This window comes from Mobula hypostoma, chromosome X2, assembly GCF_963921235.1.
Source record: "Mobula hypostoma chromosome X2, sMobHyp1.1, whole genome shotgun sequence".
Lineage (NCBI taxonomy): Eukaryota > Metazoa > Chordata > Chondrichthyes > Myliobatiformes > Myliobatidae > Mobula > Mobula hypostoma.
Window position 1 is genome coordinate 44,322,761 of NC_086129.1, and position 25,075 is coordinate 44,347,835.

Sequence of the window (25,075 nt, forward strand, 5' to 3'; positions counted from 1 at the left end):
GGTTCCCTAATCTTTCTCTTGTAGGCATTCTCTTCCTTGCCAAGGATGTTGGCCTTATCAAACCTTGGTCTACATGAGCATGATAGACAGGGTTCAGCAATCCCACTTCATTCTGTTCTTAAGTTGGAGGAAAGGATATCAGAGGTAGGTTTTTACACACAGAGTGATGGACGTGTGGAGCACTCTACCGGGAATGATGGTTGAGGCAGATACATTAGGGACATTTAAGAGATTCTTAGATAGGCACACAGATGCAGCGTTATGTGAGAGAGAAGTGTTAGATGATCTTGGAGTAGGTCAAAAGGTCTGCACAACATCGTGGGCTGAAGGCTCTGTACTGTGTTGTGCTGTTCTATGTTCTTTATGAAGTTTGAGGCTCACATAGTCTCATAATTTCAAAGTCCCCAAGTCCAACAGAAGAAATTTTACAGATATTTGTATTAATCCATTCATGTTTAACTCTATACAACAGCATTGAATACAATGAATATTTTTTCAGCAACATATTTTAATGCTGATGTTATTCTACAATACAGTTCATAACGCTTTATCATCTAATGCAGAATAAATATTTTAAGCACATCAAGCCAGAATCACAGCAGAAGGAAGTTTGGAGACAAATACAAAATTAACTTTATAGCCACAGTGGGGGGAATACAAATGATCAATATTTGTAAAGATGGCACAATGGCCCAGAAACTCCAAGGAACCTGTACTATGGAGCAGATGCCTTATCTGCCTATTACATGTTAACCTCAAACCCAGTGCCGAAATTGCAAGCATAGTCACAACAGGAACATTTGCTTTCTCCAGGTGGTTAAACCAGTCCTGCTGTGTCCCATCAGTGCCCATCCTGAACCAAATATTGCAGTGCAGGTGTGATACTATTTCCCTGTTCAATTACAGGCCGGAAGCCTGCTCCAGAAAAGGAAATTGTAGTGTTCAGCTCCTCATGGGGAAGTGCTTGTGGATGTCTTTAAGGCCTCAGCAGGCTTATATCAACCCCTGCTGAGATCTTTTAAGGAGATGAAAATAAATTCTTGAGGTCACTAACCAGACTAAACTGTAACTGTAATACAGTATTATATTCTGTATTATGTTATTGCTTTTCCTTTTATATTACCTCAATGTACTTGTGAATGGAATGATCTATTCAGATGGAATGCAAACAAAGGTTTTCACTGCACCTCAGTACATGTGACAATAATATCCCAATTACTTCAAAATGAGGGTAGAAAAGAAGTCCATAGCAGTAGAATATGCAGGGTCCCTTAAACCTGCTTCTGTCTCATCCTTCCACCCCATTTGGAAAGTCAATTTTACAATTCAGCCCAGGAACCTCACAAATTTTGAAGCTAATATGAGTTTTATAAAGATTAAAATTAGCTTTATTTGTCACACGTACTGTACATCAAAACATATAGTGAAATTTGCCATTTGCATCAGATCAAATCAGTAAGTATTGTGCTGGGGACAAGTGTTGCCATGCTTCTGGTGCCAATATAGCATGCCCACAACTTACTAATCCTAACTGTATGTCTATGGAATGTTGGAGGAAACTGGAGCTCCCCGAGGAAACCTTCATGGTCACAGGGTCGAACACTCAAACAATTTACAGGTAGCAAGTGGGAATTGAACCCAAGTTGATGATCGGTGATGTTATAAAGTGATGGGCTAACCACTACAGTGCCATGCTGCCCTTTAATATAATATATTCTCCAGTTTTCATTTTGCTTCCTTTGCTCACAGGATGCAGACATTTCTGACAAGGCGGGCATTTATTGTTGCTGAATTGTCAAGGAAGCTATATTTGTGGTTTTGCAGTCTGGCACAGGATTGTAATTTCCTCCTCTGCAGGTCATTGGTGGTTTCAGTTGATTTAAAATGAAACTTCCAAAAGCTGCACAGTTATTATTGCTCAGACTAGCTTTTCTAAAAAAAATCCAGCTAGATCCAATTTCTTAAACTTAAATAGCCTTGCTATTGTGATAAGATTCAAGCTCATATCCTTAGATCAATAATGCAGAATTTTCACTGCTGCTCCAGTAACCTAACTGCATTGGAAATAACCCCTTGTTCATTATGAACCATAATAACTAAAATAAGACAGAGTTTAGTACTTGATCAAGTCAACTCTTGAAAGCTATGGTAGATTGTACGAAACATCCTCTAGGGAAGGGAAAATGTAGGGACTTCATTCAGGGATGTCAAACTGAAATGTAAGAAAACAAGGAATGAAGAAAGGTAAACAACTTCCGTTCTGTAAATTTGTTGGTCATTTGACCCATGGGGCAACGTTTGCAAATATTTCAACCATTCTCTACAACTGAGTCTGCTGAAGGAAAATTCTTATAAAATGAAGGTTACTCATGAAACATCAAGCTATCTACCCAACATAATATTGATCTTTAACCATGAATCATTATATTTTTTCAGATTATACTAACCTTTGCAAAATAGAAACTTGAAATATTTAATAGATTTCATTTACAGTAGCTCTATAAATTTGTCTTATCCATTTCTTTCAAATGTACACGTCAGTTACTTCTGCCTCAGAGTGTTTTAAGCATTGTTGACCTTTTTATTTTTGTCCCTTGAGTTCAAAATGTGATTTTTGTTGAACACAAGTTATTCCATTTTTTATTAATTCTCCAAGACTTTCATGTTTCTTTCTTCTGCAATGTTGTGATTCCCAGTGAAGTTGTGGCCCTGCTGTTTGGCACAGGAGTGATTTATATGATCCCAGTATAGATTGATTGAGGATAGGTAATTTGTCTCTGTTTCTTTTGTTTCCTGTATATCCTTTGCACTGCATGATGGCATCTGGATTTCAAATGTCTTGTCAAATTTGTTATAGTCAACTCGGAATGCACCTTTCTCCAAGGAGATGCAAGACTCAAAACGATGACCCCAAAGAATCTCATCTTCTTTGTAGGATGTCCTAGCCTGACAAGTCATTCCTGAAAAGAGTCAAAGTCAAAGTCGACTTTATTATGTTATGAAAAACTTACTTGCAGCAGCATCATGGGCACATACATCATACTAGCAGTAATCACAAGAAAAACAAATTAAACACAAGGGCTGCAAAATACAAAGCCATCCCATCAATTGAGGTATTGGCCTTGTTTATCATGCAGACAGCACCATGTGATTAGGACATAAGAACATTTAAGCAAGAGTAGGTGTTTGAGCTCCCTTGAGCAAACTCTATCATTCAATGTTGTAGTCTATCCTCTACTAAAGGTCCACTTAATGTCTACATTTGCATAGACATAGAATAGTACAGCACAGTACAGGCCCTTCGGCCCACAATGTTGTGCCGACCCTCAAACCCTGCCTCCCATATAAGCCCCCACCTTAAATTCCTCCATATACCTGTCTAGTAGTCTCTTAAACTTCACTAGTGTATCTGCCTCCACCACTGACTCAGGCAGTGCATTCCACGCACCACTCTCTGAGTAAAAAACCTTCCTCTAATATCCCCCTTGAACTTCCCACCCCTTACCTTAAAGTCATGTCCTCTTGTATTGAGCAGTGGTGCCCTGGAGAGGAGACGCTGGCTGTCCACTCTATCTATTCCTCTTATTATCTTGTACACCTCTAGTATGTGAAATTTTAATTGGCTTGGCTATTAAGTAATGCAAGAGGGCTGGAGTCAGGATACAGTACATAGTTTAACTATTTAGGAGCTACTGTAGATGATTCCTCATGCAGTGTTAGCATTCATTTCGAGAGGACTAGAATTTAAAAGCAAGGATGTAATGTTGAGGCTTTATAAGGCATTGGTCAAACCACATTTTGAGTATTGTGAGTAGTTCTGGGGCATTATATCTAAGAGAGGACGTGCTGGCATTGGAGAGGGTCCAAAGGAGGTTTATGGGGATGATCCTAAGAATGAAAGGGTTAACATGTTAGGAGTGTTTGGTGGCTCTGGATCTGTACTCACTGGAATTTAGAAAAATGAGAGAGGATCTCCTTGAAATCTATTAAATATTGAAAGGATGTGATAGAGTGCACATGGAGAGGGTGTTTCCTACAGTGGGCGAGTCTAGGACCAGTGAGCACATTCTCAGAATAGAAGGACATACATTTAAAATAGAGATGAGGAGGAATTTCTTTATCTAGAGGGTGGTGAAGTGGCAGCCAAGTCAGTGGATATATTTAAAGTTGAGGTTAATTGGTTTTTGATTAGTAAACACATCAAAGGTTATGGGGAGAAGGCAGGAGATTGGGGTTAAGGGCGAAAATCAGTCATGATCGAATGGTGGAGCAGACCTGATAGGTAATATCAAGGTATGCACTGAAATAACTCCACTATTTATTTAAAATAGTAATGACATAATTTGTGATATAATCTGACTAATGATACTTTTTTTTGAAAGATATGGGAAAATTAGCTTTCTGTATCTTAAAAAGACTGCAGCATACCAGAATACTACTATTGCAGTGCTAATCATGGGTAAATAATAGCTTTTTAAATGGTTTGATCTTAAAATGGGTTTTAAATATGACCTATTAATGTCTTATTCTTCTCCTTTGTCTTATGGTCTCATCTGGGGTACAGTTGCAGCTGTCACCAGTTTACCTTGCCTTATAATGTGTCAAAGTTTTACCAGATTGACTATAAGGCATTTGTATGATGATTTGTGTGATGAGAGAAGTTGTAGAATGAAGAGCAATTGAGTAGAATTAGCATCCCATTTCTGGAGTTCAGAGGAACAAGAGTTGATCTTGTTGAAGTAAGTAAAGACTCTTAAAAGACTTGATGTGCGAGATATTGAGAGTTGCTTTCTCTGGCTTGAAAGTTTAGGAAACAAGAGTTCATTATCTCAGGGTGAGATGTCAGTTATCTGGGATCTAAATGTAAAGAACTTTCAAAATGTTGTGAATCTATGGAATTTTATATCCCAAAAGACTGGAAACACTGGATATATCAGTTCAATACCGAGAATGGTAGATTAGGAGGCAGTAAGGGAAATGGGAGAATTCTAATTTTCATAAAAGAGAGGGTGATCTTTCTCAGTGTATCACCACATTACAGCACACTCATTGCAAAGATTGGCTTTAATTGTCACACGTACATTGAAACATACAGTGAAATGCATCGTTTGTGTCAAATCAAGTCAACAAGGATTGTGCTGGGGGCAGCCTACAGGTGTCGCCATGCTTCTAGCACCAACATAGCATTCCCACAACTTACTGTGTCTTTGTAATGTGGGAGGAAACCAGAGCACCCAGAGAAAATCCATGGAGTTAAGGGGAGAACGTGCATGCTCCTTAAAGGTAGCAAGGAGAATTGAATTCCCTTCTTACAGCTGGCATGCTGTAAAGCATTCTGCCAACCGCTATGCTACATGATGCCTCTTTCTTTCATCTGCACTAAAAGATGAAGGTGGCGGTAGGGTTGTTAGTGAGTACAGAAATGAGGGAATGAGGGAATAGATGGAACAAGAGATGGCAAGCGATAGGTGGATCCAGGTGGGGAGAGGTGACAGGCAGATGGAGGGGGGCAGAGTAGAAATTTTGGCAGATGTTAGCAGGTGATTGGGAGAGGCATCAAAGGGCTGCAAAAATGGAATCTGATAAGAAAGGCATGTAGAGCCTGGCATGAAATAAAGGAGATGGAGTGGGCAGAGAGGAACAATAGGGAGGAGACACAGTGAGATGAGTCTATGGGAGATACAGAGATGTATTGGGTGGAGGAGGAGAAGGAAGATGAGGGGCAGCTGGTATGTGTGTGTGTATGAGGAACAGGGTAGATCAGAAGAGAGGGAAAAGGTACAGAGGGGCAGCGGGTTGTAGATAGCACAGGAGTAATGTGAAGTGCTCTTCCCCTATTTTGCATTTAGCCTCATCCTGGCAGTGGAAGAGGCCAGGAAATTGTATTTCTTTACTCTTTTATTTTTGATTTAGCAATAGTTCTTCTCTATCCTCTCATTGGAAAAAAAACACAGGAGGCAAATTTGATAACACACACAAAATGCTAGAGGAACTCAGCAGGTCAGGCAGCATCTGTGGAGAGGAATAAAGGGATGACATTTCAGGCTGAGACTCTTCATCAGGATATGGACAAGGGTCTTGGCACAAAATGTCATCTCTTTATTCCTCTACATAGATGCAGCCTGACCTGCTGAGTTCCTTCAGCATTTCATACGTGTTACTCTGGATTTCCAGTGTCTGCAGATTCTTTTGTGTTTAAAATTTGAGAACACAGTGGTGTAAAATTGGCAATGCAGAATCAATTAAAGAACACTATAGCACAGATACAGGCCCTTCTGCCCATCTAATCCATGCCAACCTGTTTTTCTGCCTAGTCTCATCTCCCCACACCTGGGTCCTGACCTTCCATACCCCACTCATCCATGAACCTTTCCAAACTTCGCTTAAGCATTGCAATTCCACTGGCAGTTCATTCCACACTCACAACACCTTATGAGCGAAGAGTTCTCCCTCAGGTTCCCCTTAAATATTTTACCTTTCACCCAAAACCTATGGCCTCTGGTTCTAGACTCACCCAGCCTGTATGCTTGTATTTACCCCCATACCCCCTCACAATTTTGTATACCTCGATAACATCTTCCCGTATTCTCCTACGCTCCAGGGAATAAAGTTTAACCTTGCACTATAAATCAGGTCCTCAAGTCCCAGCAACATCCTCCTGAGAACTTTACATAGTAAAATATTTAGGGTTCTTTGCGGGAGATCAGATAAGTGGAGGTGAGGTAAAAGATCACTTCTGACCTTATTGATTCATAAAATGGGCTCCAGGTGAGTCAATATGTTTGAAGCTGCTCAAATGCACATATGACCAATTCATATTAGAACATAGAACGCTTCAGCACAGCACAGGGCTTTCGGCCCATACTGCTGTGCCGAGCTTTTAACTTTAAGATCAACTTAACCATTCCCTCCCACATAGCTCCGTATTTTTCTATCATCCATGTGCCTATCTAAGAGTCCCTTAAATGTCTCTAATGTGTCTGCCTCTACCACCAGACCTGGCAACACATTCATGCACCTACCACTTTCTGTGTAAAAAGCTTACCTCTGACATCCACCCTATAGTTTCCTCCGATCACCTTCAAATTATGATCTCTCATATTAGCTATTTCCACCTGGGAAAAAGTCTCTGGCTGTTCACTCGATCTATGTCTCTTTTTACTTTGCACACCTCTATCAAATCACCTCATTTTTTTTTTCTTTGCTCGAAGGAGAAAAGCCTTAGCTTGCACTATCTATCTTCATTAGATACGCTCTCTAATCCAAGCAGCGTCTGGTAAATCTCCTCTGAACCCTCTCTAAAGCCTCTACATCCTTCCTATAATAAGGTGATCAGAACTAAATACAACATTCCAAGTATGGTTTAACCAGAGTTTATATTGCTATATAAAATCCAAAGAATTTAGACACAAATATGCTTCATGTTCTGTTCCATGAAACAGTCAAGGGATAGAAGGTAACTAACCTGTAGATTCAACAATGCCTTCCAGAATTACAATAATTTCAAACTGTTCTCTCTTCAAGGAGTCAGCAGACATTTCCCAGAAAGGACTGGTGTCATTAATAACATGGCTTATGGTCTGTGGTTCTACCAGGAAGAGTCGGTCTTTCCCTGTGTCGTAACCAAGGTTAATCTCTGTCTGCTCGAGAGGTATGAATTCACCTTCTTTCGTTTGCCTAGATTTGATGAGCTTGGCTCTTAGCTTTGCGTCAACCATGTGACTATCTCTTAGGTCACCAACTCTAAACATCAGGCAAAGGGACTCATCCCTGGGTGATACCACGGCATACTTGCTGAACTTCAGAGTCTCAGCTCGCTTCTTAGGCCGTGAGATCTTCACAAACACACAGCCCACCATCATGGCATCAATCATGGAACCAACAATGCATTGAGCTATGAGTAAAATGACCCCTTCTGTGCAATTTGACGTCACCATGCGGGAGCCATAACCAATTGTCCTTTGACTTTCAATAGATAACAGTAAGGCAGAGATGAAGCCATCTACATTATTTAAGCAAGGTTTCCAGTCAACATCCCCCACATGGTTGATGTCATCTCTAAAGTAAGCATCCAAGAAGTAGAAAAATCCAAAGCTGACCCAAGTGACAAGGTAGCACATCATGAAGACAAAGAGAAACCATCGATACTTCAGGTCCACTATTGTTGTGAAAATGTCAAACAGGAATCTTTGTTTTTCCTTGATGTAACCAAGATTCACCTGGCATTTGCCGTCTTTCATTACATAACGCTGTCGCTTCTGTTGACTTGCAATTTTGAAGAGTTGCTGAGTGTCGTCTATCAGTTTACACCGCTGCTTTGGAGATGTGGGAACAGATAAGATATTTCTTGTAGGTCGTACATTGTGGCTGTAGTTCGGGAGGTTGGGTAGGCTGGCAGCATTCGGTGGGGACCACTTGGTGTTTATATCGTGCAAAATTGCCTTTCTGGGTAATATATGATGGCATCTCGAGCATTCATCCACATCAGGGGCCACACTTAACCTGGGCTTTACTGTTGAGTTGGGTGCAGGTAGCTGCCAGTTTATATCTGGACTGGAACAGTGCAGGAGTGCTGAAGTATTGCTGATTGTGTGTGCTTCACAATCCTTGCAGCCCAAGATTGAAATGACACTGGAACTCCCAGATGCTGGTGATTCGCCACTTTGTGGAGACTGTGGCACTTCCTCAAATGTGGGTAACAACTTGGTTTCTGACTGCAAGACAGAAATGATTGAAACATTTGTAATTTTGTCTTAAAAATTGTTCGCCATTCCAAATTTGAAAACTTAGAGATAAATTATGGTATGGTATGGCCTTGTATGAAAACACCAATGCCCATGAATGGAAAAGCCTACAAGAAGTAATGGATACAGCCTAGTCCATCACAGGAAAAAACCTCCCCGACACCGAGCACATCTACAAGGAATGCTGTCATAGAAAAGCAGCATCCATCATCAAGGACCCCCACCATCCAGGCCATGATCTCTTCTTACTGTTGCCATCAGGAAGGAGGTACAGGAGCCTTAGGTCCCACACCATTAGGTTCAGGAACAGCTATTACCCTTCAAAAATCAGGCACCTCTGCCATCGTGGATAATTTCATTCGTCTTGACACTGAACTAATTCCACAAATTATGGACTAACTTTCAAGGACATTGCAACTCATGTTCTCAATATTATCTATTATTTATTAGTTATTATTACTATTATTATTGTTACTTGTCTTTCACTGTATTTGCACAGTTTGTCTTCTTTTGCATATTGGTTGCTTGTCCATCTGTTTGTGTGGTTTTCCGTTGAGTCTATTGTATTTCTTTCTATCTACTGTGAATGCCCGCAAGAAAATGAATCTCAGAGTAGCATATAGTGATGTGTACGTACTATGATAATAAATTTACTTCAAACTTTGAACTAAATTTCTAAACTATGAAGTGATTTGGGGGGTGATTCGGGATGCTGAAGGTACAGCAAAATGGGCAACAATAAAAATCAGGAGTTCTATTTACAATTTTATTAAGTTTGGGTGCAGCGTGGGACAGGGTTACACTAAACGTATGGCAGAGAATTGGGTCATTTGTCCCTCCAGTCCATGCAGTATTAAGAGTCAAAGAGAAGTACAGCACAGATGAAGGTTCTTTAGTCCAATGGGTCTATACCGACCATTGTCCTAGTCCTAATTTCCTGTTCTTTTCCTAGAGAGTAGTGAAACTGTGGAATTCTCTATTTAGAAAAATAGTAGAGGTTATCTAGTTATACATTTAAGGCAGTTAGATTAATTTTTGCATAGTAGGGGAATTAAGTGTTATGGGGAAAAGGCAGGTAGGTGGAGATGAGCCCACGGACAGATCAGCCATGATCTTATTGAATGGCAGAGCGGCTCGATGGGCCAGATGACCTACTCCTGCTCCTATTTCTTACATTTCTAATGTTTCTTACTCAGCCCATATTCCTCCATCCCTCCACCTATCCAAGCGCTTCTTAAATGGTACCATTGTACCTGCCTCAACTACTTCCTCTGGCAGCTCGTTCTATATACTTACCACACTCTGCATAAAAATGTTGTCCCTCAGGTCACTTTTACCCTAAATCTATGTTTACGAGTTTTCAACTCCCCTGCCCTGGTGAAAAGACAGTTATCATCCACCTTATCTATTCCTCTCATAATTGTTAGTGCCACCCCTTAAGGTCACCCCTTGTTCTCATATGCTCCAAGGAATTAAAGTTCTTGCCTGGCCAACCTCTCCCTACAACAAAGGCCCTCTAGTTTTGGCAATATCCCCATCACCCCACCTGCACCTTCTCTGCACTCTTTCCAGTTCAGCATCCTCTTTCCTATAACAGAGTTATAGGAATCAGCGACTTGTACAACTGCAACATAATGTCCTATCTCCCAAACTTAGCACCCTGACTGATGGAGACTAACACAGACCAATTTCCAGTTCTCTACATTAACGCAGACCAATGCTTTGTTTCACCTTGTTTCATTTCTGGCTAATTTTATCACCATTACGCTCTATTGTTCTCCCTGTCATATACTTCCTCTTCCTTTCCGTGACTACATCTATGCCATTCACTTTAACTGGGCCTGGATTCGCTGGAGTTTAGAAGAATGGGGAGGAGGGGAAATTTCATTGAAACCTGCTTAATATTGAAAGTCCCAGATAAAGTGGACATGGAGAGGATGTTTCCAGTAGTGGGGGAGTCTAGAACCAGAGTGCACAGCCTCAGAATAGAAGGATGTCCCTTTAGAACAGAGATGAGGAGGAATTTTTTTAGCCAGAGGGTGGGAAATCTGTAGAATTCATGGCCACAGATGGCTATGGAAGCCAAGTCGTAAGGTATATTTAAAGCGGAGTGTGATAGGTTCTCAATTATTAAGGATGTCAAGGGTTATGGGAAGAGGCAGGAGAATGGGGATGAGCGGAAAAATAAATCAGCCATGATGGAATGGCAGAGCAGACTCAATGGGCTGAATGACCTAATTCTGCTCCTATGCCTTATGGTCTAATGGTCTTAACTACACCCTGTGACATGAATTCCACATTCTGACCACTCTTTGAGTCATGACTGCTTGCTATGCTGTTACATACATGTGGAAATGTTTCTTTGTATCTATTCTGTTAAATCTTTACATCTTTTAAAGAATCATACCAGGTTTTCATCAACTCACAGGGATTAGAATTATAGATTTTCACTACAATGACATTGACTGCTTGCGTATACGTTTTTAATTTACAAAGTTCCTTTGCGCTATAGTAAGTAGTGCACCACTCTCTGCTCATGCGAAATGTATGCATGAATTGGCCATGATGTTATTGATTCTGCGTCATGTTTAGTGTTGTGCTGGTTGAATGCGGACATCAATTCCACTTTACTCTCTATCCATTTCTTATCAATCTCATTCTTGCATCATCATTGCTCATCAGAACATTGGACAGTAGGAAAAATACCTTTATATCAAACTTGACAGCTTTATTTGACAAACACTCAGTAATTTATGAGAGAGTTCAAATAAGTATAATGTGCACTAGTTTATTTAGTAGTACATGTTGCTTCCTATTAAACTAGAAATGCAACAACATCGCAAGTAGATTTGCCTACCTTTACAGAAAATGTTCCATATCGGCCTGTGTCCATTACAAGCCTTGGGAGGTATGCCAACATGTGCTTGCCTTTAGGAGTTTGAGCTGGAGGTATGGAATTCCGACGGTTTCTGTTTTGCTTATATTTGGTTGGTGTAGAAGTGATGCGATGATAAGTATAGGCTTCATTGTTCCTGTACAGATCCATGCTGCAGCTCATAGTGGTAGATGTCCTGCTAGACTTTACTACAACATACAAAACATAGTAATACTTCTCCAAGACTCATGAGGAATAAAGAGCTTGCCTCCTTATTTTAAAGTCAGCCTGATGAAATACCTGTGATGTGATCTTTCTGTTTTAAGATGAACAAAGCCAGTGTTTTTTTAAATACATTTTGTTTTCCTGAATAAACATTCAAAGCACCAAGAGTAATGAACATCTTAAATAAAGACAGAATATAACTTGAAATGTTCAGCAGGTCAAGCAGCATCAATGGAGAGAAAATCAGTGTTAATTTTTCTGGATAATGATCTGCCAATAAAACAAATTAAAGATCATTTGATCGAAAGTGTAAATTTTTTTTCTGTCTAGATCAGTGATTTCAGGAGACAAAGGAGACTGCAAATGCTGGGGAACTCAACAGGAGATCCTTGACTTCCTGACTGACAGCCCACAACCAGTAATTATAGGCAGCAACACCTCTGCCATGATTATTTTCAAACCTTGTGTCCTCAACCCCCTAGTCCACTCCATATACACTTGCAACTGCGAGGCCAGATTATGCTCCAATTCCATCTACAAGTTTGTGTATGATACCCCCATAGTGAATCAGAGTACAGGAAGGAGACAGAGAGCCTTGTGACATGGTGTCATGACAACAACCATTCCATTAATGTAAGTAAAACAAAAGAACTGGTCATTGACTTCAGGTAGAGGGCAGTGTACATTCTACTGTTTACATCAGTAGTGCTGAGGTCACGATGGTTGAGAGTTTCAAGTTCCTGGGAATGAATATCGCCAATGGTCTGTCCTGGTCCAATCACAAAGACACCACATCCAGGAAAGCTCACCGGCACTTCTACTTCCTCAGGAGGCTAAAGAAATTTGGCATGCCCCCTTTGACCCTCAGCAAGTTTTATCGATGCATCGTAGAATGTATCCTTTCCAGATGCATCATGGCTTGGTAGGGTGATTGATCTGCCCAAGATCACAAGAAACTGCAGAGTGGTGGACAAACCTTAGAACAACAGAGGAACCAGCCTCTCCTCTGCAGAATCTGTCTACGCTTCTCAATGCCTCAATAAAACAGTCAGCATAATCAAAGACCCCACCCACCCTGGGTATTCTTTCTTCTCCCCATTCCCATCGGGCAGAAGATACAAAAGCCTGAAAGCACACACCAGCAGGCTCAAATAAGACTATTGAATGGTTCCCTAGTACAATAAGATGGACTCTTGACTGTTGTGTCTGTGTACAACAATCAAATAAAACCACACACACGGGAGATAGCTTTAACTGGTGTATTCACATTGCGGCGAGAGAGAACAATGTACATGCATAGACAACAGCTCACACACAATCAACAGATCAATATGACATGCTGGGGGTGCAGCCATTGCTCTAAAAGAAATAGATCCATACATTACACTTCCTCCCCCTTTAGATTAATGCAACTGTATATGTACAAAACATTAAATTTCCCTTTCACAACCCATATTGTGAATAAACATGCTTTCACAATAACAGTCCATAACTAACTTCACAGTTCTAAAGATTCATTCTTTGGGTAGCGCCCTGTTTCTTTCAGGATAGCGCCTCTGGGCGTGTGGAGTGGCATCAGGTTTGGCGGGTGTCTTGTCTAAGACAATGTTCTTGGTTTCCCGTGTCACGTTGCTGTCAGTGACATGATCATCACTGAGAGATAAGTCTGGTGGGTGACTGTACTGTCTCTGTCTTGTTGGATGCAATCGACTCACATGTGTTGTTTGATTGAGCATCCAATATCTGGTCCACATGATGTCTCCACCACTCTGGTGCACAGTTTAGAGGGAAGCACAACACAAGATCCACACATCAGTTTTCTTTAACATACCGACAGTTGGTGTCATCTCACTGAGAACTCTGGAAACATAGGGTTAACATAAGCTGGCCATCTTTGCATGGTGATCTCACAGACTTTTGACAACGTCGGGTCATTCCTTGTTTTTCCTTTTATTTCAGAATTTGTTACCAGCAATTGGTTCACCAATGCAGTGTGGAACACTTCTGCTGGGTCGCTGGATGAAGACTTTTCTTCTTCAGTTGCCAGCAGTGGAAGACGTAACAAGCTATTAGCACTGCTGTGCTGCTTGATATCCTTGAACTCTACGTCATAAGAGTGGGCTCCTGGGAATAGTGCCCAATGTTGTAACCGGGTAGCAGTCATCACTGGAATTTCCTTCCTGGGATTGAAAATAGACACAAGGAGCTGGTGATCTGTCACTAGCATAAACTTTTGTCCATAGCGGTAGTGGTGGATCTTCTTTATTCCACATACTAGACTGAGGGCCTCTTGGTTGATCTGTGCATAGTTGAGTTCTGCGCTCATCAGCGATCTTGAAACAAGGTTCTGGAGGTACTCTTCATCATTTTTTGCCAGTCTCGATGATGTCATCAAGGTAACATTGTGTTCCTGGAGCACTTGGCCCATTGCTGTTTGGCAAATTGCTGAAGCTGATGTGATGCCAAAGACAAGACAATTATACTGGAATAGTCCCTTGTGAGTGTTGATTGTAAGGAACTTCCTGCTTGACTCTTCAATCTCCATTTGCAGATAGGCTTGTGACAAGTCAATTTTTGAAAACCTCTCCCCGCCTGCCAAAGATGCAAAAATGTCTTCCTTTCATGGCAAGGGGTACTGCACAGTACACAGCACTGGGTTGATGCCCACATATGCAAAAGGCTCCGGCCTTCCCTTTCTTGATTATCAGGACAAAGATGTGGCCCAATCACTTCACTCAACCTTGGAGAGAATTCCAGACCCCTCCAAGTTCTGCTGTTCAACCTCCACTTTAGGAGGTAGTGCTAAATGGAATCTTGGTGTTGCTGCTTCATTCAATTCAATTCTGCTCTTCATGCCTTTGAGTTTACCAATCCCCTTCTCAAACACTTTCACATTAGCATTAAGCAGCTGTACCAGTCTCTGGTTAGTGCTACCATCTGGGCGCCCATTGCCTGTTGATCTCACACTGACAGCTTTGATTGAGTGCCAGTCTAGTGAGATTTTTCTTAACCATTCACATCCAAAAAGTGCTGGCCCTCCAATTAACAATACATAAAGCTCTAACTGTTGTGTTTGGCCTCCATACGTCACATTCACTTTCAGTTTGCCTTTGGGAGACACTTTTTCATCTGTGTAAGTCTTTAGCATCACTGAGGTCTTCTGTAATGGTACCTTAGAAAACAGTCTGGTGTAGTCAGCCTCTGGAATAATAGACAAAGCTGACACTGTATCCAGCTCCATTTTCAGTTTTACACCACATACATCTATTGTGATCCAGATGATTTTGTGATCTGCTTCAGTAATACTATACAGTTCTAGGCGTGACAGTTCACCTTTATCAGACTCTACATTGTCTGATTCTGTTTTACAGTCAGCAACTTTATGCATTTGCTTAGTTTTGTGTTTGAGACTTTTCACTCAATTGTGCTTTTTGTCTGCCTTGCATATTATCTCCCTGTGACCTTGTCTGCGACACTTTATGCAAACTTTTTCTTTGAGCCAACAGTCATTTGCATCATGGGAGGATTTGCCACATTGGTAACATTTTTGGCTTTTTGTACCATTCAGGGACATTTTGTGCATTACACATTCTAACCTCCTTTTCTGTAGTTCAGCTGTATCCTTTGCTGCAGTCTCTAATGATATTGCAATGGTCAATGCCCATTCTAAGGTTAGGTCTCTTTCAGATAGTAGCCTCTTTTGAGTGCTTTGATTATGCATGTCATATATAAGCCTGTCCCTTAACGGCAAAATTGTATATACGAGGGAGCAGCTACTAGCAGCCTTTGTTTGCCCAGCAGAAGCTTGATATTCCGGATGAGCCAAAATGGAGATCCCAATGCTCCTGACCTGCTAAAAAGTGGTGCAACAAGAGACGGAGATATAAAACATATTTCCTGTCTATCATTATGAGGAACGTAACATCACTGGCAAATAAAATGGAGGATCTAGCAGTACTCATGAGGACACAGAATGAATATCGGGAATGCAGTGTTACGTGCTTCACTGAGACATGGCTACATGAGCAAATCCTGGATTCCAACATGACTGTGAATGGGTTTTCAATGATATGAGGAGATAGAGTTAATCTACAGTGCGGTAAAAGGAAGGAAGGTGGGCTCGCTGTGCTTGTGAACAGCAGGTGGTGTAATCCTGGTCACAGTTCTCTGAAAGAACAAATCTGCAGTCTGGACATTGAACTACTTGCTGTGAGTTTGCGTCCGTTTTATCTACCACGTGAGTTCACCATATTGCTCATTGACTTCATTCTGCCTTCTTGATGCTGCATGTGACATCATACACACTATCATCGTGAGACTCCAGACTCAACACCCCAATGTGTTCATTGCAGTATCGTGAGACTTCAACCACGTTCTCTCTTGACAACCCGACACACCTTCGATCAGCTTGTCAAGCGTCATACAAGAGAAAATATGCAGATGTTAAAGATGCATCAGCTCCACAGTTCTCCCACCCCCCCCCCAACTTAGAAGATCAGATCAGATCAGGCCTGGTTCACCTCATGCTCTTGTATAAGCCCAAAGTACAGCAACAGCTAGCTACCGCTAAGAGAGTAAAGAAATCGTCTCCATTTCTTCAAAGCCATCGAGGCCTTGAAGGGCTGCTTTGAGGTTACTGACTGGAATGTGCTTTGTGAACTATATGGGGAGAACATTAACAGACTTACTAATTGCATCACTGACTACATCACTTTCTGTGTGGCCACTATAATACCATCAAGGACCGTTCACTGCTACCCTGACAACAAACCATGCGTCACCAATGATCTAAAGGCTCTTCTCAACCACAAAAAGAGAGTCTTTCTTTAGATCAGGAGACAGGGAGGAATTGAAGCATGTGCAGAGGGAGCTAAAGGAGAAGATCAAGGTAGCTAAAGAGGAATACAGGAGAGAGCTAGATAACAAGCTCGGGTAGAGTAGCACACGGGAGGTGTGGAGAGACATGAAGAACATCACTGGCTTCAATCAGCCTGGCTGTAGAGCCTCGGAATGCAGTCGTGAATGGGCTCATGAGTTGAACCAATTCTTCAATAGGTTTGACAATTGCCCTCCTGTTTACACCCCTCAGCACACCAGCCTAGGTGCCCAGGCACCCATTGATCCCTCAGCACCAATGCCTCCATTCCTCCAGTTCAACATGTGGATGAACAACACAGGCTACCACTGTCTATATCCCCTCCTTGCCTTGCACCTACCATCCACACCTCCACATATCAACTGCTATCATCCTGATCTTCACCTCCCCCAGTCCCCACCATCCACCATCCACCATCTCCCCAGTCATTATGGACTCACCTTCACTACTGAGCAGGTGAGAAGGGCTCTGGGAAACTCAGACATATCAAAGCATTAGGACCAGATGGTGTGAACCCAGTGTGCTGAGCAGCTGTGTGGAGTTCTCCAGCACATTTTCAATCTGAGTCTCAGCCTGGAAAGGGTCCTGACTGTGGAAAACATCATGTGTGTCCCAGTACCCAAGAAGAGCCCACCAAAAGTCTTGAATGACTACCGTCCAGTGGCCCTGACCTCACACATCATGAAGAATCTACAGAGGCTAGTCCTGTCTCACCTCTGACCCCTGGTTAGATCAGCCCTCGACCCCCTGCAGTTTGCCTACCGAAAGCACATTGTTATCAACAATACTGTCATTTACCTGCTGAACAGAGCCTACTCCCATTTGGATAAGCAGGCCAGCACTGTGAGGATCATGATTTCTCAAGTGCCTTCAATACCATACAGCCCTCAAGCCCTCATTGCTGGGGGGTGGTGGGGGGGGGGAGCTCCATTCAGTGCAGGTTGGCACTTCTATTGTGCCCTGGATAATGGACTACCTGACTGGCAGACCACCGTTTGTGCAGCTCAGAACTGTGTGTCACACAAGCAGCACCAGGGTCCCACAGGGGACTGTATTGGCCCCTTTCCTGTTTACCCTGTACACCTCGAACTTTAGATACAACACTGAGTCATGTCATCTGCAGAAATTCTCTGATGACTCAGCAATAGTTGGGTGTATAAAGGGAGGACAGGAGGATGAATACAGGGCCCTGGTGGAGGACTTTGTCGAATAGTGCAAGCTGAATCATCTGCAGCTGATCATCAGTAAGACAAAGGAGATGGTGATGGACTTTGGGAAGACTAATCCTGCACAGTTCCCTGGTACTGGTGATGGTGAGAATGTGGATGTGGTGAGGACCTACAAGTACCTGGGGGTGTACCTGGATGACAGTGGAGCACCGACACAGAGGCTGTGTAAAAGAAGGGCCAGAGTCACCTCTACTTCCTAAGGAGACTGAGGTCCTTTGGAATATGCAGGCCTCTCCTGCACATCTGTTCTACCAGTCTGTTGTCGCCAGTACAGTCTTCTATGCGGTGGTGTGCTGGGGCAATGGTATCAACACAGGTGATGCCAACAGGCTCGATAAACTGATTAGAAAGGCTGGCTCTATTATAAGAATCAAACTGGGCACACTGGAGTCTTTGGTAGAACAAAGGACCTTACAAAAATCTTGGCAATCCTGGACAATGTTCCTCACCCTCTGCATGCCACCTTGGCTGAACAGAGGGTAAGACAACTGTGCTGTTTCCAAGAGCACTATATAAGGTCACTCATACCCTCGGCCATTAGGCTCTATCATGAGATAACCTATAACTGGGGAAATGATGACCTCCCTCCTGTTAGACTGTTTGAAGGAACTTTTTTTTTTATTCTTTCTTCCTTCTCTTCTGATATTTATATTTGTGAGTAATTCATGTGTAATTTCCTTTGGGATCAATAAAGTATCTCATGCATCAGAAAGTCCATCTCTAAAGTCACAGTACTGGGAAAGTTTGCCCAGTTCTGCAATGTATTCACAGGTGCTTTCATCTTTTGACAGGTTCCTTTTGTAAAATGTAAATCTCTCAGCTACAGCCAGTGAATTAGGGCTCAAGTGATTTTGTAAAATGGTATCAATTTCATCAAACGTCTTGCTTGCTGTCTTTTCAGGGGTTACTAAGTTGCATAAGAGACTGTACGTTCTTGGGCCCATTAAGCTAAGAAGTATAGGGGCTTTCTTTTACTCCTCCACATTGTTCGCATTACACAATTCCACCCTTTTGATATACAACTCCCAGCCTTCATTAGCGCTATCAAATTCATCAACTTTCTCAACTGAAGCCATTGCCACATTATTTTCACTTTAAATTCAACGCATCTTTTACTGTTACTATGCACTGTACTCACGTGTTTGTTAGTGTCCATGATGGGTTTTTCGTGCTGTTTAACTCTCGCTATTTCGTTCCGTAACTCTCAGTGCAGTTGGTGATATTTTCTGACATTCAGGTTCATACTCGTTGCCAATTTGTTATGTCTGTGCACAACTACATATCAATTAAATAAAAGCACGCACATGGGAGATGGCTTTAACTGGTGTATTCACATTGCAAAGAGAGGGAGCCATGCGCATGCACACGCGCAGACAACAGATCAATATGTAGTGCTAAGGGAGGGTGGGTCATTTCTCTAAAAGAAATAGATCCATTCATTACATTGTCCTCACTGTCCAGCATTTCACTTGAAGGTAAGAAGAAAGTTCAAGGTAAAGTTTGTTGTTATTCAAATGTATACATATATACCACGAAACGAAGCAATGTTCCTCCGGACCAAGGTGTACAGCTCAGTACATATAACTCGTACACAACACATAAAGTAAAGTATTTTTTCTCCCACAGTCCAAAGATGTTTCAGTTAGTAGGTTAATTGGTGATTGTAAATTGTTCTGTGATTAGGCTAGTGCTGAACAGGTGATGTAGCTCGTCAGGCTGAAAGGGCCTGTTCCGCACTGTATCTCTCAATAAATAATAAAATAAATAAATATTACCACAAGTAAATTAACAAATAATAAAATATATTCCAGACGATTGACATTTAGCATAAGGTGCATTCCCAACACAAGATAATAAAATAAACAGTATAATGCTACTGGCACTTCATCAGTGGCAGGGATTTCAGTAATTTCACAGCCTGAAGAAAGAAGCTGCTCCGTGTTCTAATGCTACTGTACTTGCAAGGGAGGTGGGGTCAAGGAGATTGTGATGAATGGGAGGGATCATTAACAGTGCTAAGGGCCCTGTTACAAAACAATCTGTTGGAGTGACTTAGTAGGTCAAATGAAGGTTCCACAGTGCAGGTGAAGAATCTCAACTAAAAAATTCAACCATTCATTTCCCTCCACAAATACTGCCTGACCCAGTGAATTTCAACGGCAGTTTGTTTTCTTCTCGCTCCAGATTCCAATGTCTGCAGTCTCTTGCACCTCTGCATTTTCGTCTGATGGCTTTATGGTCGAGTAGAAATCTTCCCTTTTGTGACCAATGAGATAGAATAGCACCATAACTTTCAGCTGCTCTGCTTCATGTCAGCTAATTCCTTTTATTATCCTGAGTCTTTAAGCACATATTTGCCAGGAAATGCAATGGTCCTTGTGTCTTTCTCTGTTCCACAGTGTACTCCATTAATCATACAGTTTGCTGTTTCTCAGCACACATCTTCCAGCAGATTTTTGCTTTAGATTCCAGCATCTGCAGTCTCTTATGTCCCTGTAGGTTATATCAGTCTGCTCAGCCAATAGTGTTGTGGTTACTTGGAAACCTACTGGGCTAGTAGTGGTTTGCAAGTCTGGGCGTTACCCCACAAACTTTGTTCCTGAGTACACTTCAGCACCATTACACTAATGGAGAAGATTCTAAGTAACGCACACAAAATGCTGCAGGAACTCAGCAGGTCGAGAGGAATAAAGAGTCAATATTCTGGGCTGAGACTTTTCGTCAGGATTCTTTGCGGATGTTGCCTAAACAGAGTTCCTCCTGCATTTTGTGTGTGTTACTCTGGATCTCCAGAATCTGTTGTGTTTATGGAGAAGGTTCTAACATGGATTCCTCATCAATAGCTTCTAAACAAAATTCTAGTGATCCTTAGTCATCCTTAGTCAACCTTAGTCATCCTTTGTCTAATGGGAGACTTATTATCAATCTTCACTTTAATTCTTTTCATGGCTTTCTTGCATTTTATCTCTTCCATTAGTATGTTGTTGCCGATTAACTGGACTCTGACAATGTGCACTCATTCCTCAATCATACTTTATTTTATTTTGCCCTTATCATGACACTGTCCTGAAGTTTGAACAAAGAAACGTCATTTCTATACAGAAATTGACCAGTTGTATGGAAATATTGATCCAATAGAAATTTGGTGCACTTCTGAGTCCCGTTATTTGCATATTTATGTACCAATTGTAAGACATATTTCAGGTGTTAACCAATTAAATCAGTCTTAAAGGCCAATATTACTTGAGAATTAGTAAAATAACTGTTCAAGAGTAAGTGTTTTCCTAGAATCTTTTATTTGCATCTTTATCTAGTCTTGGCATGCTTGGTGACCTTGGTTCCCAGGCTTGAGCGGAAAGGCTGTACGTGAGTTAGGTTTTCAAGGACCATGTTCAGCCTGGGTGACTGCACCATGTCTGTACACTATCTCTGTCAGCTTATCATCTTTACTGTTGTTTTAGCGAGCTTTCACACAGAGGAAGACATACAAAGTGTCTGTGCTCTGTTTGATTAGCACTACATTTTAACCCTTATGTTGCTGTAATTTCTACAATCCTTGTGAAGAAGAGTGAACATTATCTAATATGCAAAGTGGGTTCAAGCCATTAAATTAAACCAATAGCACTACAATATCAACATGATCTAGAGGGAATTTAACCAGCAATAGCCCTTCCCAAGTGCATAATCTTGACAGTTATGCAAATAGTCCCACACACCTTGTTTATAGTCCTATATTTTCATTCATTTCAAATAAATGTTCAATTCAGAGTTGAACAGTAGAACCAACATTTACTGTTTGCATTATTTCACTCCTTCCTAACCTCTGTGATAAACACAGATTTCTCAGATTTCGAGTGAAAAGAGCTTCAAATCTCCACTTGTGTTGTTTTTATGGTAATATTGCACTTTGTCCATTGCTTTAGCAACTTTCCCTGTAAAAGGCAGTAATGAGTTGAACATACTCCTGGCTTGAGCTTTATTTTCTATGTTTCTCAGTGCAGTCTGGTTTTTTGAGCTTCATCAAGTCTGCTTTTTGCATTTTCAGGTTTACTTGCATATTTTTTGTCTTATTTAAAATGTCACCTGTTAACATGTATTTCCCATCCTGCTTCCAAAACTTATTTTTACATTGAACTGCTCTCTCCTTACCCCGCATTTTTTCATATTCTGTTCTTTCTCTTTTGATAGCACATGTAGCTTGTGATACACTGCACTCTATACACTGAACTTTTTGTTTGTGATAGAGCAAAGCATCCCAAGCCCAGCCTTGCGTGAGCATGCTTGTTCAGTTTGAGGGATTTACACAGCTCAGACTCTGCTCAAGCAAAATAAACATCATCTGGGAACATCTTTCTGTTGAAGAATGCTGAACTTCACAGGTCATAAACAACAAGAACACGATCTCTCCTGGGAGATCCAAAATACTATTACCTATGGTAGAGGTATCAAGACAAAGATTTAAAGTACACACGAGGAAATCTGCAGATGCTGGAAATTCAAGCAACACACATAAATTTGCTGGTGAACGCAGCAGGCCAGGCAGCATCTCTAGGAAGAGGTACAGTCGACGTTTCAGGCCGAGACCCTTCGTCAGGACTAACTAAAGGAAGAGTTAGTAAGAGATTTGAAAGTGGGAGGGGGAGGGGGAGATCCAAAATGATAGGAGAAGACAGGAGGGGGAGGGATGGAGCCAAGAGCTGGACAGGTGATGGGCAAAAGGGATATGAGAGGATCATGGGACAGGAGGCCCAGGGAGAAGGAAAAGGGGGAGGGGGGGAAAACCCAGAGGATGGGCAAGGGGTATAGTCAGAGGGACAGAGGGAGAAGGATAGAGAGAGAAAGAATGTGTGTATATAAATAAATAACGGATGGGGTACGGAGGGGAGGTGGGGCATTAGCGGAAGTTAGAGAAGTCGATGTTCATGCCATCAGGTTGGAGGCTACCCAGATGGAATATAAGGTGTTGTTCCTCCAACCTGAGTGTGGCTTCATCTTGACAGTAGAGGAGGCCGTGGATAGACATATCAGAATGGGAATGGGACGTGGAATTAAAATGTGTGGCCACTGGGAGATCCTGCTTTCTCTGGCGGACGGAGCGTAGATGTTCAGCAAAGCGGTCTCCCAGTCTGCGCTGGGTCTCGCCAATATATAGAAGGCCGCATCGGGAGCTCTGGAGGCAGTATATCACCCCAGTCGACTCACAGGTGAAGTGTCGCCTCACCTGGAAGGACTGTCTGGGGCCCTGAATGGTGGTGAGGGAGGAGGTGTAAGGGTATGTGTAACACTTGTTCCACTTACACGGATATTTGAAGGGTAAATGTTGACAGATTGATGGCTGGAATTCTCTTCCAAAGAAGGTGATAGAGTCAGGCACACAAAGTGAAGAGAAATTTAAACAGGCACTTAAGACACTTTCAGAAGTAAGGCAGAGAATTAAAAAATAAACTAATAACATCACTGAAATATGTCATGGCATTTGTTGTTTTGTGGTAACAGTACAGTGCAAGACATAAAATTACTATAAGTTACAAAATAGATAAATAAGGCAAAAGATAAATAACGAGGTACTGTTTGTGGACTATCCAGAAACTTGATGACGGAGAGGAAGATTATGGATCTTCAGTCTCCTATACCCCCTCCCCCGAAGGTGGTAATGTGAAGATAACACAGACCTAATCAGGGCAAATGGAATTTGAGTAGACAAGCAAACAGATCAGCATGGAAGTGATGGGCTGAAGGGCCTGTTTGTGTACAGTGCAGCTCTAGGCCAAGCATAAGAGCTAACTGTGAACACTGGTGTTTGCAAGGACCAGTCACATGACTTCACACATGCATCAATAAGAATAGAACAGCAACACACACAAAATGCTGGAGGAACTCAGCAAGTCAGGCAGCATCTGTGGAGGGGAATAAACAGTCAATGTTTCAGGCTAAGATCCTTCCTCAGGATTGAAAGGGATAGGAAACAGAAACCAGAATAAGAAGACGGGGTTGAAGAGGGGAGAAGAAGTAAGAAGCTGGGAGGTGATAGGTGGAAGAGGTAAAGGGCTGAAGAAGGAGGAATCTGATAGGAGGGGACAGTGGACCATTGGGAGAAAGGAAAAGAGGAGGGGCACCAGAGGGAGATGAGAAGAAAGGGGTGAGAGGGGAACCAGAATAAGGATGGATAAAGAGAGAAGGGGAGGGGGGAGAAGTTAGAGATGTTAGAGAAATCGATGTTTATGCCATTAGGTTGGAGGCTACCCAGATGAATATGATGAGTAGCTCCTCCAACCCAGTCGGAGGCTAAGATGTTTTCCTTCATAAAATGCCGTACAGACCTGGCAAACAACATTAAAATTGTTTTCTTTGCAACCACCTCTTTCTGGAACTTTCTGCAGCACAAGAAATAGTCAGCTACATGAATCAGTTATTAAAGGGGTGAGAGGATTAAGCAATAGTGATTGTACACACGCCGATCTTCCATTTGGCACATACAGTGCTTTACACAGTTAATTCCACATACTTATGCCAAGATCTAACAGGATGGATAACTTCAATCACTGATTCTACAACCTACACATGCACTTTCAGGGACTCTTTACAGTTCTCGTTCTCAGTACTTTTTTTTATTTGCACAAGTTGTCTTTTGCACATTGGTTGTTTTGTCAGTCTTAGCTTAAGTATAATTTTGTTGTGAAGTTCTATTGTATTAATTTTTTCCCCTGTAAATGGCTATTTCCTCCCACCCCCTCTGGCTGGTTAACCTAACAATCAGCATATCTTTGGGATGTGGGAGGAAAACAGATTACCGAAAGGAAACCCACATAATCACACAGATAAGGTGCAAACTGCACACAGACAGCATCCAAGGTCAGAACTGAGCCCAGGTTACTAGAGCTGCAAGGTAGCAGTTCCACCCACTATGACCATAAGACATTGGAGCATTATTAGGCCATTTGCCCCATCATTTGGTCCTGGCTGATTTCTTTTCTCTCATAGCCTTATTCCCCTATGCCAGTGTGCCATCTCAAAGAATCCAAACAGAAAGCACAATATACATGCCAACTAACTAATCCTGGTCATTTTGCAACCTAATTATTAATTCATGGTATAAATTGGAATAGAGTCACAGAAGAAAGATCCT

General features: G+C 41.8%; 1 protein-coding gene across 2 annotated transcripts in view; it reads right to left on the reverse strand.

Annotated features, from left to right (window-relative positions):
- Positions 1–2,049: 2,049 nt before the first annotated feature.
- Positions 2,050–25,075, reverse strand: part of LOC134340805 (G protein-activated inward rectifier potassium channel 3-like) — a 170,784-nt gene continuing 147,758 nt past the window's right edge. The window contains exons 1-4 of one of the 2 annotated variants that reach the window (XM_063038340.1): positions 19,088–19,265; positions 11,602–11,828; positions 7,466–8,714; positions 2,050–2,960 (exon numbers count right to left, since the gene is read on the reverse strand). In XM_063038340.1, the coding sequence (XP_062894410.1) occupies positions 2,644–2,960; positions 7,466–8,714; positions 11,602–11,802 (1,767 nt within the window). In that variant the 5' untranslated portion in view covers positions 11,803–11,828; positions 19,088–19,265 and the 3' untranslated portion in view covers positions 2,050–2,643. Of the gene's footprint in view, positions 2,961–7,465; positions 8,715–11,601; positions 11,829–19,087; positions 19,266–25,075 lie in introns of those variants that run through there. The other variant, XM_063038339.1, reaches the window with a different exon arrangement.